Source organism: Olea europaea, chromosome 12 (genome assembly GCF_002742605.1).
Source record: "Olea europaea var. sylvestris chromosome 12, O_europaea_v1, whole genome shotgun sequence".
Lineage (NCBI taxonomy): Eukaryota > Viridiplantae > Streptophyta > Magnoliopsida > Lamiales > Oleaceae > Olea > Olea europaea.
Window position 1 is genome coordinate 17,147,898 of NC_036248.1, and position 13,160 is coordinate 17,161,057.

General features: G+C 38.0%; 1 protein-coding gene across 1 annotated transcript; it reads left to right on the forward strand.

Moving 5' to 3' along the window:
- The first annotated feature begins 4,531 nt into the window (after positions 1-4,531).
- On the forward strand, positions 4,532-6,548 carry LOC111406698. The gene is made up of 5 exons (XM_023036079.1): positions 4,532-4,841; positions 4,939-5,220; positions 5,515-5,645; positions 5,712-5,806; positions 6,002-6,548. Exons 1-5 carry the CDS (start codon positions 4,532-4,534, stop codon positions 6,546-6,548), a joined length of 1,365 nt encoding a protein of 454 aa, XP_022891847.1.
- The last annotated feature ends 6,612 nt before the right edge of the window (positions 6,549-13,160 follow it).

Below are 13,160 nucleotides of genomic sequence, written 5' to 3' on the forward strand. Positions count from 1 at the left end.
GACTTGAGGAATCTAACCACAAAGTCCATTGTGATATTTTTCCATTTCCATTCGGGTATGTCCAGTGGATTTAACAATCCAGCCAGTCTTTGGTGTTCTGCCTTAACCTGTTGACATACCATGCACTTTTCTACGTACAACCTTATACTTCTTTTCAGATTTCTCCACCAAAGTGTATCTCGGAGGTCTCGATACATTTTCGTACCATCGGGACGTGCGGTGTACGAAGTGGAATGGGCCTCTTTCAATATCTCGTTTTTCAAGGCTTCATCCTTAGGCACACAAATTCTCCCCTTAAACATCAGTGCCTGATCCGAAGCTATTCCAAAATCCTTTCTCTTATCAGTACCAATTTCATTCTTGATCTTCAACAAGAATGGGTTATTACCTTCTGTCTCTATAATTCGATCTCTAAGAGGAGGTCGAATTATCAAAGCTGCTAGACGAGCAATGACTTGTCCTGGTATGGTAACCACATCGATCTGCAACTTTTCTAAGTCCTTGACTAACTCCATTTGAAAAGTGGGTAGTGACGCCAACTGTCCCATTGATTTTCTACTTAAGGCGTCGGCCACAACTTTAGCCTTACCTGGATGGTAATGGATAGTGCAATCATAATCATTCACCAATTCCAACCATCTTCTTTGTCGCATATTCAATTCCTTCTGTGTGAATAAATATTTGAGACTCTTGTGATCTGTGTAGATATCGCACTTCCCTCCATACAAGTAGTGTCGCCATATCTTCAAGGCGTGTACTGCCGCCGCAAGTTCTAAATCATGTGTCGGGTAGTTCTGCTCATGTTTCTTTAATTGTCTTGATGCATAGGCTATCACTTTTCTATTCTGTATCAGAACACATCCCAATCCTTGCTTAGATGCATCACTGTATATAACAAACCCTTCCATACCCTCAGGTATTGTTAACACGGGCGATGATATCAACCTCTGTTTAAGTTCTTGGAAACTTTGTTCACATTTATCCGTCCATTGAAATTTTACTCCCTTCTTTGTAAGCCACGTCATTGGTCCAGTTATTTCGGAGAATCCTTTTATGAATCTTCGATAATATCCTGCTAATCCTAGAAAGCTCTGTACCTCGCAAGCATTAGTTGGTGCTTTTCAGTTGGTTACTGTTTCCACTTTCGCTGGATCTACCTCAATCCCTTGGGCAGTGACTATATGTCCAAGAAATCTAACTCGTTCAAGCCAAAACTCACACTTCTTGAATTTGGCATACAGTTTCTCCTTGCGTAATACCTCTAATACTATTCTTAGGCGCTCTTCATGTTACTCCTTACTCTTGGAATATATCAGAATGTCATCAATGAAGAGTATGACAAATTTATCCAAGTACTGATGAAATACACAATTCATCAGGTCCATGAACACTGCAGGTGTATTGGTTAGCCCAAACGACATCACTGTAAACTCGTAGTGTCCATAACGAGTTCTGAAAACTGTCTTGGGTATATCCTTTGACTTTACTTTCAATTGATGGTATCCCGATCGTAAGTCGATCTTGGAAAATACCTTAGCTCCTTTCAATTGATCTAACAGATCCTCGATTCTCGGGGGTGGGTACTTATTATTGATAGTTAATCGATTTAACTCCCTATAATCGATGCACATCCTCATGCTTTCATCCTTTTTCTTCACGAACAACACCAGCGCACCCCATGGAGATACACTTGGATGTATAAAGCCTATATCTAGGAGTTCTTGCAGCTGCTTCTTTAACTCTTGTAGTTCCTTCGGGGCCATTCGGTATGAGGCTTTTGACACTGGTGCCGCTACGAGAATCAGGTCTGTGGTGAATTCCACCTGCCTATCTGGTGGAATACCAGATAGATCTTCTGGAAACACATTTACGAATTTCCGTACTATTGGTACGTCTTCAACCTTTATCGTCTTCTGTTTTCCTCCTGAAATGTTTACTAAATATCTTTGACATGTTTCTTTTCTCAACATCTTCTCAGCTTGTAAAGCCGATACTAGTCGAATAAGGGGTTTCGTCTTCATTCCAAGGAATGAAAATGGTTCTTCTCCTGGTTTCTGAAATGATACCTCCTTTTTCTTACATCGGATGGTGGCGTAATTACAACCCAACCAATCCATGCCTAGTATTACATCAAAATCCTTCATTTCTATCATATATAGGTTCGCTTCCATTGGTTTTCCCTCAACTTCAATACTTACTGATTTGGCTATTCTATCAATACCCAGAGGGTTGCGAAGGAATGCTAACCTCTAATGTACCTTCCGACTTATCACAGGTAATACTAGATTTAGCCACAAAAGTTGTCGATACAAAGGAGTGTGTGGCTCCTGAATCAAACAATACATAAGCAGGCATATTGGCTATCAATAAGGTACTTGCTATGACGTTCATGTTTTCCTCTGCATCTTTCTGAGTCATTGCAAAAACTCGTGCTTTCCCTTTCTGGTTCTGGTCATTGTTATCATCCTTCTTCGGGGTAAATGTGGGGCAATCCTTAAGAATATGCCCTGGCTTGCCACATCTGAAACAGATATTCTTCCCTTGTAAACACACGCCACGATGCGTCTTTCCACACTTAGGACATGGCTCCATAACTGGCACAATGCTCTTGTTGGCATTGGCTCTGCCATTAGCTTTCTTGTCCTGCCACTTGCCCTTTCCCTTGTCCTGGCCATTCTATTTTCTTTTACCCATACTATCATTGTTCGATTGATTGAACAGTTGACTGTATTGCTCGGCGCTAGTCTTCTGGTACTAGATAGCATGAGCTTTTTCCAGCGTTTCACGGTATGAGGTGAAACGATGGGACATAAGTATCATGCTTATATCTGGGTTCAACCCTTGTTAAAACCTCCTGACTTTCTTGTCCTCCGTATCCACCAGATGTGGAGCATACCTTGAAAGTTGGTCAAACTTCATTTCATGCTCAGTCAAGGACATAGTCATTTGTTTGAGTTGGAGAAATTCACTTTCTTTGTGATCCCTCAAAGACTGTGGAAAGTACTTGTCCATTACTTCCTCTTTAAATCGCTTCCAAGTCAATTCCACTTGTTGCTCTAGGGTCCTCGTCCTTGACATCGAGTCCCACCAGTGGCTTGCATCACCGGAGAACATAAACTCAGCACATTGGACCTTCTGGGCGTCCGTACACCCTATTAATCGAAATATTCTCTTCAACTTGCGAAACCACTCCTCGGCTACAAGTGGATCAGCTGCTCCATTGAAGGTAGGGGGCTTGTGTCTTCTAAATTGCTCGGCCACTGAAGGATAGGTTAGAGGAGCATTAGGAGCTAGTGGTAGGGGTTGCGCTTGGTTCGGGTTTTGCCTGCCAAGGTCTTGAACCGTTTGGAGGAGATCTCTTATCAAGTTGGTTGGGTTTGCGTGAACCATTTTCCTTTAGACAAAACGTATGGTTCTTATTAGTTTCATACTTTGAATTCTAACAAAGAAGATAAAGTTTTATTTCTTGACATAAAGGAAGTTGTTACAAGGATTTAAATCTAATCCCTATAAGTTCTACAGATCTTCTTTGGTGGAGCCTCATCTCCAGAGGAGTCTTCCGCCTCAGGTCCGGATTCTATGTCCATCTCAACCTGTGGCTCAGGCTCAGGATCATTCTCTTCTTCAGGCTCTTCTTCTTCATCAAGTTCAATTACAATCTCCAGTTGAGGTTCTAAGTTTTCCCTCCATAGGTCTAGGAGTGATTGGCAATACACTTCAAACTCTAATATATTTGGGTACTCCTCTAGCATTACATTCCTAACCGTGACTCCCATATCTCCCCATTGAGGTGGAAGGGAGTGTATGAGGTTATTTATAGCCTCAATATGTGCTATCTCCATTCCAGCGTTCACCGCTGTCATGCATCTCTCATAGACATCATGTATATGTTCATCAAGTGGACGGAGCAGATCAGTCATGTAATTCTCATAGGACTGAATGGCGATTCTACGGTTCAATGCTCCTCTATATGCCCTAATCGTTCTACGAGTCATATCTGTTGCATTTTCACATATCATACACTTTTTTTTTATACTCTTGGAAAAATGGCTACTATTTTTCTAACTGGCATAGTATATCTTCGAAAATAAGCATAAGTTGTACCATAGCATCGCAAATCATCATAATATAGTCTTTTCATGAAAATATTAACTTTGAACATACCTGGGCCGTAGGATGAGATTGATGGATGGATGCAAGATGCCATCTATGAGAGTGTATTTCACCAAATTAAAGACCATTTGGGAAGAATTAAGCAACTATAGGCCTATGTGTTCATGTGCCAAATGTGAATGTGGAGGTCACAAGAAACGTACTGATCACTATCATACCGAATATGTGATGTCCTTTTTAATGGGATTGAATGACTCCTTTGCTCAAGGTATTTGCACTTGTATCTCAAGAACAGTAGCAAGGAATGTAAACATCAACAATGGTGCACCGAATTTTTATGGCTTTCCATGCTAGAAATGACCCGAAGAAGCCCAATACAAGCTAGACACACAACAAATATCAGAGGAAGGAGAGACCTATGTGCACTTATTATGGTTACAGTGGGCATGTAGTTGACAAGTGTTATGAGCCACATGGTTATCCTCCAGGGTACAAAGGTAAACAGAAAACTGGTCTAAATCAAATGCATCATTCTGGCTATCATGTTGCTGCTGCAAACCAGATATCTGATTCCAATCTAGAGCATATATATGACAATGTAGGGAACTTTGTGCAAACACTAAATCCCACACAATATCAACACTTATTGAATGTGCTGAGTACTCACCTTTCAGCCGCAAAGGGTGACACAAAAGGAGATGGTGAGGGAGATCATGTATCAGGTACCTGTATGTCCATCTCTTATAATTCAATACCTTTGGGTTGTGGACTCTTGAGCTACTGCTCATATTTGTTTCACAAAGTCATCATTTCTGTCAATGAAAGCCATCCAAAATGCTTATGTCACATTTCCTAATCGTCAAAGAATTCCTGTCCTCTACAAGGGTATTAGCTCTAATTTGATTCTCAAGGATATCCTATTTGTGCCCCAACTGAAGTTCAATCTACTATCTGTTAGTTCATTGACAAAGGATTCATCTATAATCATTAAGTTCTTCACTAACTTGTGCATTATTCAGGATCTGTCCAGCTTGAGAATGATTGGAAAGGCTAGAAGAGCGGTAGATCTTTACATATTGGAAGCAGATTTTTCTGATTTTAACATTTGTAACGCTTTTAGTGACATGTCTATTTCTGTTTGCTCAACAATAAATAATGTGACTTCTCACACTTGGCATGACAGACTTGGGCATTTATCTTACCAGAAAATGCAATTGTTAAGAGATTAATTACATCTTCCACATAATGATCACAAAGAAAATAAATTTGTTCCCTGCAACATCTGCCCCTTAGCAAAGCAAAGAAGATTATCATTTGTGTCAAATAACCATCTATCCCAAAATGCATTTGACTTTGTTCATTGCGATACTTGGGGACCATATCATGCCCCAACTCTTGCAGGCCACAGATATTTCCTCACTTTGGTAGATGATTGCACACGGTTCACATGGATATATCTCATGAAGCAAAAATCAGATGTTGAGTTCATTATTCCTAAGGCTTTCAAGATGGTTGAAACACAGTTTCAGAAGGTAATTAAAACCTTTAGATCTGATAATGCACCATAACTAAATTTTGTGGATTTCTTTACTTCAAAGGGAGTTCTACATCAATTTTCATGTGTTGACAGACCTGAGCAAAATTCAATGGTAGAGAGGAAACATCAACACCTCCTAAATGTGGCTAGGTCATTGTATTTTCAGTCATAAGTCCCAATTCAATTCTGGGGAGAGTGTGTCCTTACTGCCACCTTCCTTATAAATCGAACACCCTCTCCCATTTTAAATAATAAAACATCATTCTCTCTTCTTTACGGCCTACCAGTAGATTACATAAATCTGAGAGTTTTTGGGTCCTTGTGTTTTGCTTCAATATTACCCTTTCGTAGGTCCAAGTTTCACCCAAGAGCCAAACCATGTGTGTTTGTCGGCTATCCCCCTGGAGTAAAAGGCTATAAGTTATATGACATATCTTCCAAAACCTTTTTCATTTCCAGAGATGTGGTCTTTCATGAGTACCTTTTTCCTTTTTCTTCCATCCCACATGAAAATGATCTTATTGATCCCTTTCCTAACATTGTTTTACCCAAACCTGAACATGATATTGCTCCACCATCTACATCAGTACATGATAATCAACCCATAATCGTTGATCACAACACACAATCAAGTCCTCAACCTGTTATTCTTAGAAGATCTGGTAGGACCATCAAGCCACCTTCTTACCTTCGAGAATTTCATTGTAATCTCTTGAAAAACTCACCTGAGATGTCAAACTTTGCTATTCCCTATCCTTTACAAAAGTACTTGTCCTATAAATCCTTTTCACCTTCATATTGTAGTTATTTACTGAATGTCTCCTCTGACTTTGAACCACAACATTACCATGAAGCAGTTAAATATAGTTCTTGGAGAGAAGCAATGGTAGCTGAGTAGGCAATGGAATCAAATAACACCGGGTCAGTCGTACCTCTTTCCATAGGAAAACATTCAATTGGGTGTAAGTGGGTATACAAGATCAAATACAAATCTGATGGAAGCATTGATCGACACAAAGCATGGCTTGTTGCTAAGGGATACACACAGCAAGAGGGCTTGGATTTTGTTGAAACTTTTTCTCCAGTGGCAAAGCTTGTTACTGTGAAAATTCTTCTGGCAATTGCTGCTATCAATCAATGGCACATTACTCAACTGGATGTAAATAATGCCTTTTTGAATGGGGATTTATTTGAGGAAATATATATGGATCTTCCTCTAGGTTACAACAAACAGTTAGCAACTGATGCACGAAGAGACAGCAAGCTAGTGTGTAGGCTGCACAAGTCTATGTACGGTCTTAAGCAGGCTTCGAAGCAGTGGCTTTCAAAATTTTCTTGTGCCCTCATCTCACATGGTTACACACAATCTAGATTGAATTATTCTCTTTTCATTAAGGGTTCTGGTAAGACTTTTGTGGCCCTTTTAGTGTATGTCGATGATATAATAATCAATGGTTCAGATAGTGCACCCATCAAGTCTCTTAAAATATTCCCACACAGTCAATTTAAACTAAAGGATCTTGGTCAATTGAAGTATTTCCTTGGACTGGAGATTGCTCGTTCACAGAAAGGGATTTTTCTTTCTCAATGCCAATATACTATTCAATTATTGGAGGATACCGGTTTTTTGGCCTGTAAGCCAGCCTTACTGCCCATGGATCCCAAGGCTCGCTTGTGTTCATTTGAAGGAGAACCTCTAGTTGATGCTTCATCATATCGAAGACTAATAGGCAGGTTGCTCTATTTGACTATCTCCAGACTGGACATCACATTTGCAACACACAAATTGAGTCAGTTTGTCTCTAAACCTAGGCAACCTCATCTCACTGCAGCTCATTACTTGCTAAAATACCTCAAATAAACTCTTGGACAAGGTCTTTTCTTTTCGGCCACCTCCACTTTTCAACTTCGAGCTTTTGTTGATGCTGATTGGGGGTCTTGTCTCGACACAAGGAAGTCCATCATTGGCTTTTGTGTATTCCTTGGTGATTCTTTGGTGTCTTGGAAAGCAAAGAAACAAAATACTCTATCACGCTCTTTAGCTGAAGCAGAATATAGAGCATTGGCAGCCACTACTAGTGAGCTCATTTGGATTCATCAATTGCTACTTGATCTCCAGATTTCTCCTCCAGCTCCTGCTCTCATATTTTGTGACAACCAGGCTGTCATACACATTGCCACCAATCCTATTTCCACGAAAGAACCAAGCATATAGAAATAGATTGTCATTTCATTCATAATAAACTCACAGATGGCTTTGTCAAACTACTTCTGTCCGAAGCCAACACCAATTGGCACACATTTTTACTAAGCCTTTGCTAGCCAATCTTCTTTTTCCTTTGATGTCCAAGATGGCCATTATTAATCCTCATAGTCCATCTTGAGGGGGCGTAACAGAATACAAGTAGCTGGAAGCTTGAAGAAACTACTAGATTCAGCCAGGGAGCAACAAACGGATTCAGCTATTAGTTAGTTGTAAATATACACGTGTCACAATTGTATTGGTTATGCAATACACCTTATGCGTCTTTCGATAGAACATTAACAAGTCGCAAGCTTCCAAACTCCTCCGTCATCGTGAAAATGCAAAGATTTCAACAACATTTTATGAGATCCTTGTCTTTTATCAACTTTTACTAAAAACCTAATTTATATTTAAATCAAACCTGGACGAAGCTGTTGGCTGTGTCAGCCGTTATTAGTTACGCGTGGAAACCTCAATGCACCATGCAAAACTCAAAACAGCCACCTGCCAAATTCATTGCACATTTTCATGAGCCACGTACTCGGCATGCAACCCCTATGATTCCATATATAGATTTCCATATACTAAACAAGGTTAACGTCTCATAATGGCGAGATTCATAGGCTTTGCAGTCATCTTCTTAGTGTTGGTTTCTTTCCTATTTTGAGGGAGAAATTTTTGGTATCATGAGAGAATTTTTGATATCAAATAAAGTGGTCCATAAATTCTGCCAATTTTATCAATAACTGCACAATTATTGGTATTGAATAAGGTAGACTCAATAATGGTACAACTTATATATGGAACACGGATTTGGATCGCTGATGCCATCTATTCCATTCATATTTCTTACACCATTGCCAAGGAATTGAGAAGGCATTATAAACACTCCAATCCAAGACATAAAGCCGCATACTCGAACTACACAGTTGACATCAATGGCTGGGGGTATATTTTTGGTCCATTTAATTTCCACAATTGATCTATGTGCTGTTTAAATTTTATATGGCATGATTAGATCGTAAGTATACAGTCTAATAGTTGGTATCAGAGCATGAAATTACCTCTGCCTTGGTGTTTTACCATCGATCTGCAAAATCTGTCTTCTCTGGCAAAATTTATTTTTTCTAAAATAATTTCAAATCACTCCATAAAATCGAATTTATAGCCTTGTGTGTTTTTTAAACTTGAGTTTTTAATGGAAGAAAGTTTTAATATGGAGTTGGTTAGAACCGGGTTGATTTCAACCCGCAGGAGGAAGAAGATGATTGTAAACCTTCACGCAGCAAAGGATTTTGTTTACATTCATTGGTTATGGAGCCCATTTACAAAATATTAAATGGTTGATGGTTGGGCCAATTAAAATTTCTTATGTATCATATCAGGAAATGTTTAGTTTATGTATACATGATCTAGCACGTTAGTATTTTATACATTTTTCTGACATCACAAATTGATGTATTTTCATGTGTTGATGAAACCATCCAATAAGTTTAATAAACCATTGGCATGAGTGTCAAAGTGATATACATGTTGGTGTTTATATTCTAGCTATAGTTAAAATTGAATGATTTAAGAAGAATTTCAAATTGGCATTCATTTCGGTGTTGTAATTAAAGGAAGTGTGATATTAGCCTTATTTATTAGTTACAGACTCTAATTGAGAGATGATAGGTAGCAGTAATTCTTAAATTATTTTATATGTTATGTAGTATATAAACATATTTGTAGTATATTAGGGAATGTTTTTCGCTTTAATGGGTAATTATGATTTTTTCCCATTAATTATTGGTCCAATTTTACATTCTTGGGCTGCTTAATGGTCAAAAAATTGCTTAAAAAAAAAAAAGGTTTCATAATCTGACATTGTGATATATTTGTGTTTAGCATTCTTATTTTTGAATACTATGTGTTGTAATCATTTAATTTCAATAAATATAATATGATATTTCTTAATTTATCCACAGGAATTAAGAAAGAGAACATGATTTGGTAGTCTTATGGTAAAGTTAAATAGATCCAATTGAATTAGAACTTTGGCCCACATGCAAGTTTTATGTCACTGGATTCATAATTTTGAAACATGATTTACATTGGTAAAACATGATATGTATTCATTTGTCTCAGATTTTATGCATGTTTGATTTTTATGCAGTCATGCAATCTACGAATTTCTCTGATATTAAGTGTGAAATTCCTAAACTGAAAGGGGACAACTATAAAGTGTGAAAGGAGAGAATTCTCCTTCATTTGGGGTGCATGGATATCGACTATTCTATAAGGAAAGACAAGCTGAATAATACTGAGACCAACACTCTAGAAGAAAAGGCTCTTTATGAACAGTGAGCGCGGTCTAATCGCCTTAGCATGATGTTCATACAGACCAAAATCTCTGCTGGTATTCGAGGTTCTGTGGATAAGCATGATGATGTCAAAGCATTACTAAAGGCTATTGATGAGCAGTTTATAACTTCAGACAAAGCATTTGCTAGCACCCTGATAATGAAATTTTCATCCTTTAGGCTCGACAGTGTAAGAGGTGTGTGTGAGCACATCATGCAAATGAGGGACATTGCAGCTCAACTGAAAACTCTGGAGGTTGATATATCTGATTCCTTCTTGGTGCACTACATATTGAATACTCTTCCGCAGCAATATGGACTCTTCAAAATCTCTTATAACACGCATAAAAACAAATGGTCAATCAATAAACTTCTGACCATGTGTGTTCAAGAGGAAGGAAGGTTGGCTATGGAAATGGGTGAAAGTGCACTATTGGCAACACGTGAGAAGGATCGAAACCAAGGGAAAAATCATAACCAAGCTAGCAAAAGGGGAAAGGTAAAATACCACCCCAAGGTGAAATCAAAAAGGAAAATGAGTGTTTCTTTTGTAAAAAAAAGGGGCACATGAAAAAAGATTGTACCAAATTTCAGAAATGGCTTGAGATGAAAGGTAATTCAATCTTTCTTGTTTGTTATGAATCTAATATGGTTGATGTTAATCATAATACATGGTGGGTTCACTCTGGTGCTACAATCCATATTTCAAATACCTTGCAGGGTATGTGAAATCTAAGGAAGCTAGTGGGAAGTGAATAGAGCATCTTATCAGGAAACAAAATGGGTTCACATGTGGAGGCTATTGGACCATGCAGTTTAGTTTTAAATAATGGCTATATTTTAGAATTGGAAAAGACTACTTATGTTCCAAGTTTTTCTAGAAATTTAATTTCGATTTCAAGACTTGTACCTTTGAGATATTCCTTTAATTTTTCAGGCACATCTTTAAATTTATTTTATAAATCTGATCTTATTGGGAATGATAATTTATCTAATGGTCTTTTCTCTATTAATTTACAATGTAGTACTGATAATAATGTTATGCATGTTCACACTGGTATGAAACGATGTGTTGTGAATGAAGATTCTTCTACATTGTGGCACCGGAGATTGGGACACATCTCCATAGAAAGGATTAAGAGATTGGTGAATGATGGAGTACTTAGTACTTTGGATTTGACTGATTTTGACACTTGTGTGGACTGCATTAAGGGAAAGCAAACCAACAAGTCCAAGAAAGGTGCTAAGAAGAGTACAGACATGTTAGAAATCATACATTCAGATATTTGTAGTCCAGACATGGACTCGTATGGTTCGAAATACTTCATCTCTTTCATTGATGATTATTCACGATACATGTATATCTACTTGCTTCATAACAAAAACAAAGCACTAGATGCCTTTAAGATTTTTAAGGCCGAAGTAGAGAAATAATGTGGAAGGCAAATTAAGATCCTGAGAACAGATAGAGGTGGAGAATATTATGTTAGATATACCGAGGATGGGTAAGCACCTTGTCCATTTGCTAAGTTTCTTCAAGAGAAGAGGATAGTTGCCCAATACACCATGCCTGGTTCTCCAGACCAAAATGGTGTCTCTGAAAGAAGAAATCGAACGTTATTGGACATAGTGTGAAGTATGCTTAGCAGCTCCAAGCTTCCTAGATCCTTGTGGACCGAAACTCTTAAAACGACAGTGTCTATATTAAACCAAGTTCCAACCAAGGTTGTCCCAAAGACACCAGTTGAATTATTGAAAGGTTGGAAGTCGAGTTTGTGACATATGCGCGTTCGGGGATGCCCGTCTGAAGTAAGAGTTTATAACCCACAAGAGAAGAAACTACACCTAATGACTATTAATGGGTATTTCATTGGATATGTCGAAAGGTCAAAAGGTTACATATTCTGTTGTCCATCTTACAACATTAGGATTGTGGAGTCAAGAAATGCAAAATTTCTTGAGAATGACTTGATTAATGGGAGCGATCGATTCTCGGACATTGATTCTGAAAGGAATCATATTAATGCTCAACCTTCCACTTCAAGTGACAGATTGATTATTGTTCACAACACCCCTCAAGTTCAAACAGGTGTTGGATAACCAATCGTTGAAGTTCCACAAGTTGCTGATGACAATTCAGTAGATCAAGATGTTCAAGAATTGCCTGAAATTATTGAATAGCCGGTTGAACAACATGAATCCTTAGAAAAATGTTGATGCAACATTAAGGAGGTTCTACTAGAGTAAGGAAACCAGCGTTAACTAGTGATTATATTATGTATCTACAAGAATCGAACTATAATATCCGAGCTGAAAATGATTCTGAAACGTATACACAAGCCATGAATTGTAAAGAATCAAATTTATGGTACAATGTAATGAAAGATGAAATGGATTCTATGGCATCTAATGGAGTCTGGGATCTTGTCAAGTTACCTAATGGTACAAGGGCCATTGGATGTAAATGAGTCTTTAAGACAAAAAATGACTCATTAAGCAACATTAAAAGATATAAAGTAAGACTTGTAGCTAAGAGATTTACTCAAAATGAAGGAATCGACTATAAGGAGACATTTTGTCCAGTATCTAAGAAAGATTCTTTACGTATCATTACGAGATTGGTTGCACATTTTGATTTGGAGTTGCAACAAATGGATGTGAAGACGGAGTTTCTCAATGGAGATCTAGAGGAGGAGGTGTATATGAAATAACCGAAAGGATTCTCCTCCAGTAGTGGTGAGCATTTGGTGTGCAAACTTAAGAAATCCATATATCAATTGAAACAAACCTCCCATCAATGATATTTAAAATTTCATGATGTTATCTCTTCATTTGGCTTCGTAGAGAACATTAAACAATTTCTATCTAAAAACTTTGACATAAAAGATATGGGTGATGCATCTTACGTCATTGGCATAAAAAT

What these genes read in the sequence shown, in the direction of transcription:
- LOC111406698 (XM_023036079.1), top strand. Translation starts at nt 4,532, where the DNA reads ATGTGCACTTATTATGGTTACAGTGGGCATGTAGTTGACAAGTGTTAT. An exon ending in TTTTTCTGATTTTAACATTT is followed by an intron (nt 5,221 to 5,514) that starts GTAACGCTTTTA and finishes CAACTCTTGCAG; the next exon opens with GCCACAGATATTTCCTCACT. An exon ending in CTAAATGTGGCTAGGTCATT is followed by an intron (nt 5,807 to 6,001) that starts GTATTTTCAGTC and finishes ACCCTTTCGTAG; the next exon opens with GTCCAAGTTTCACCCAAGAG.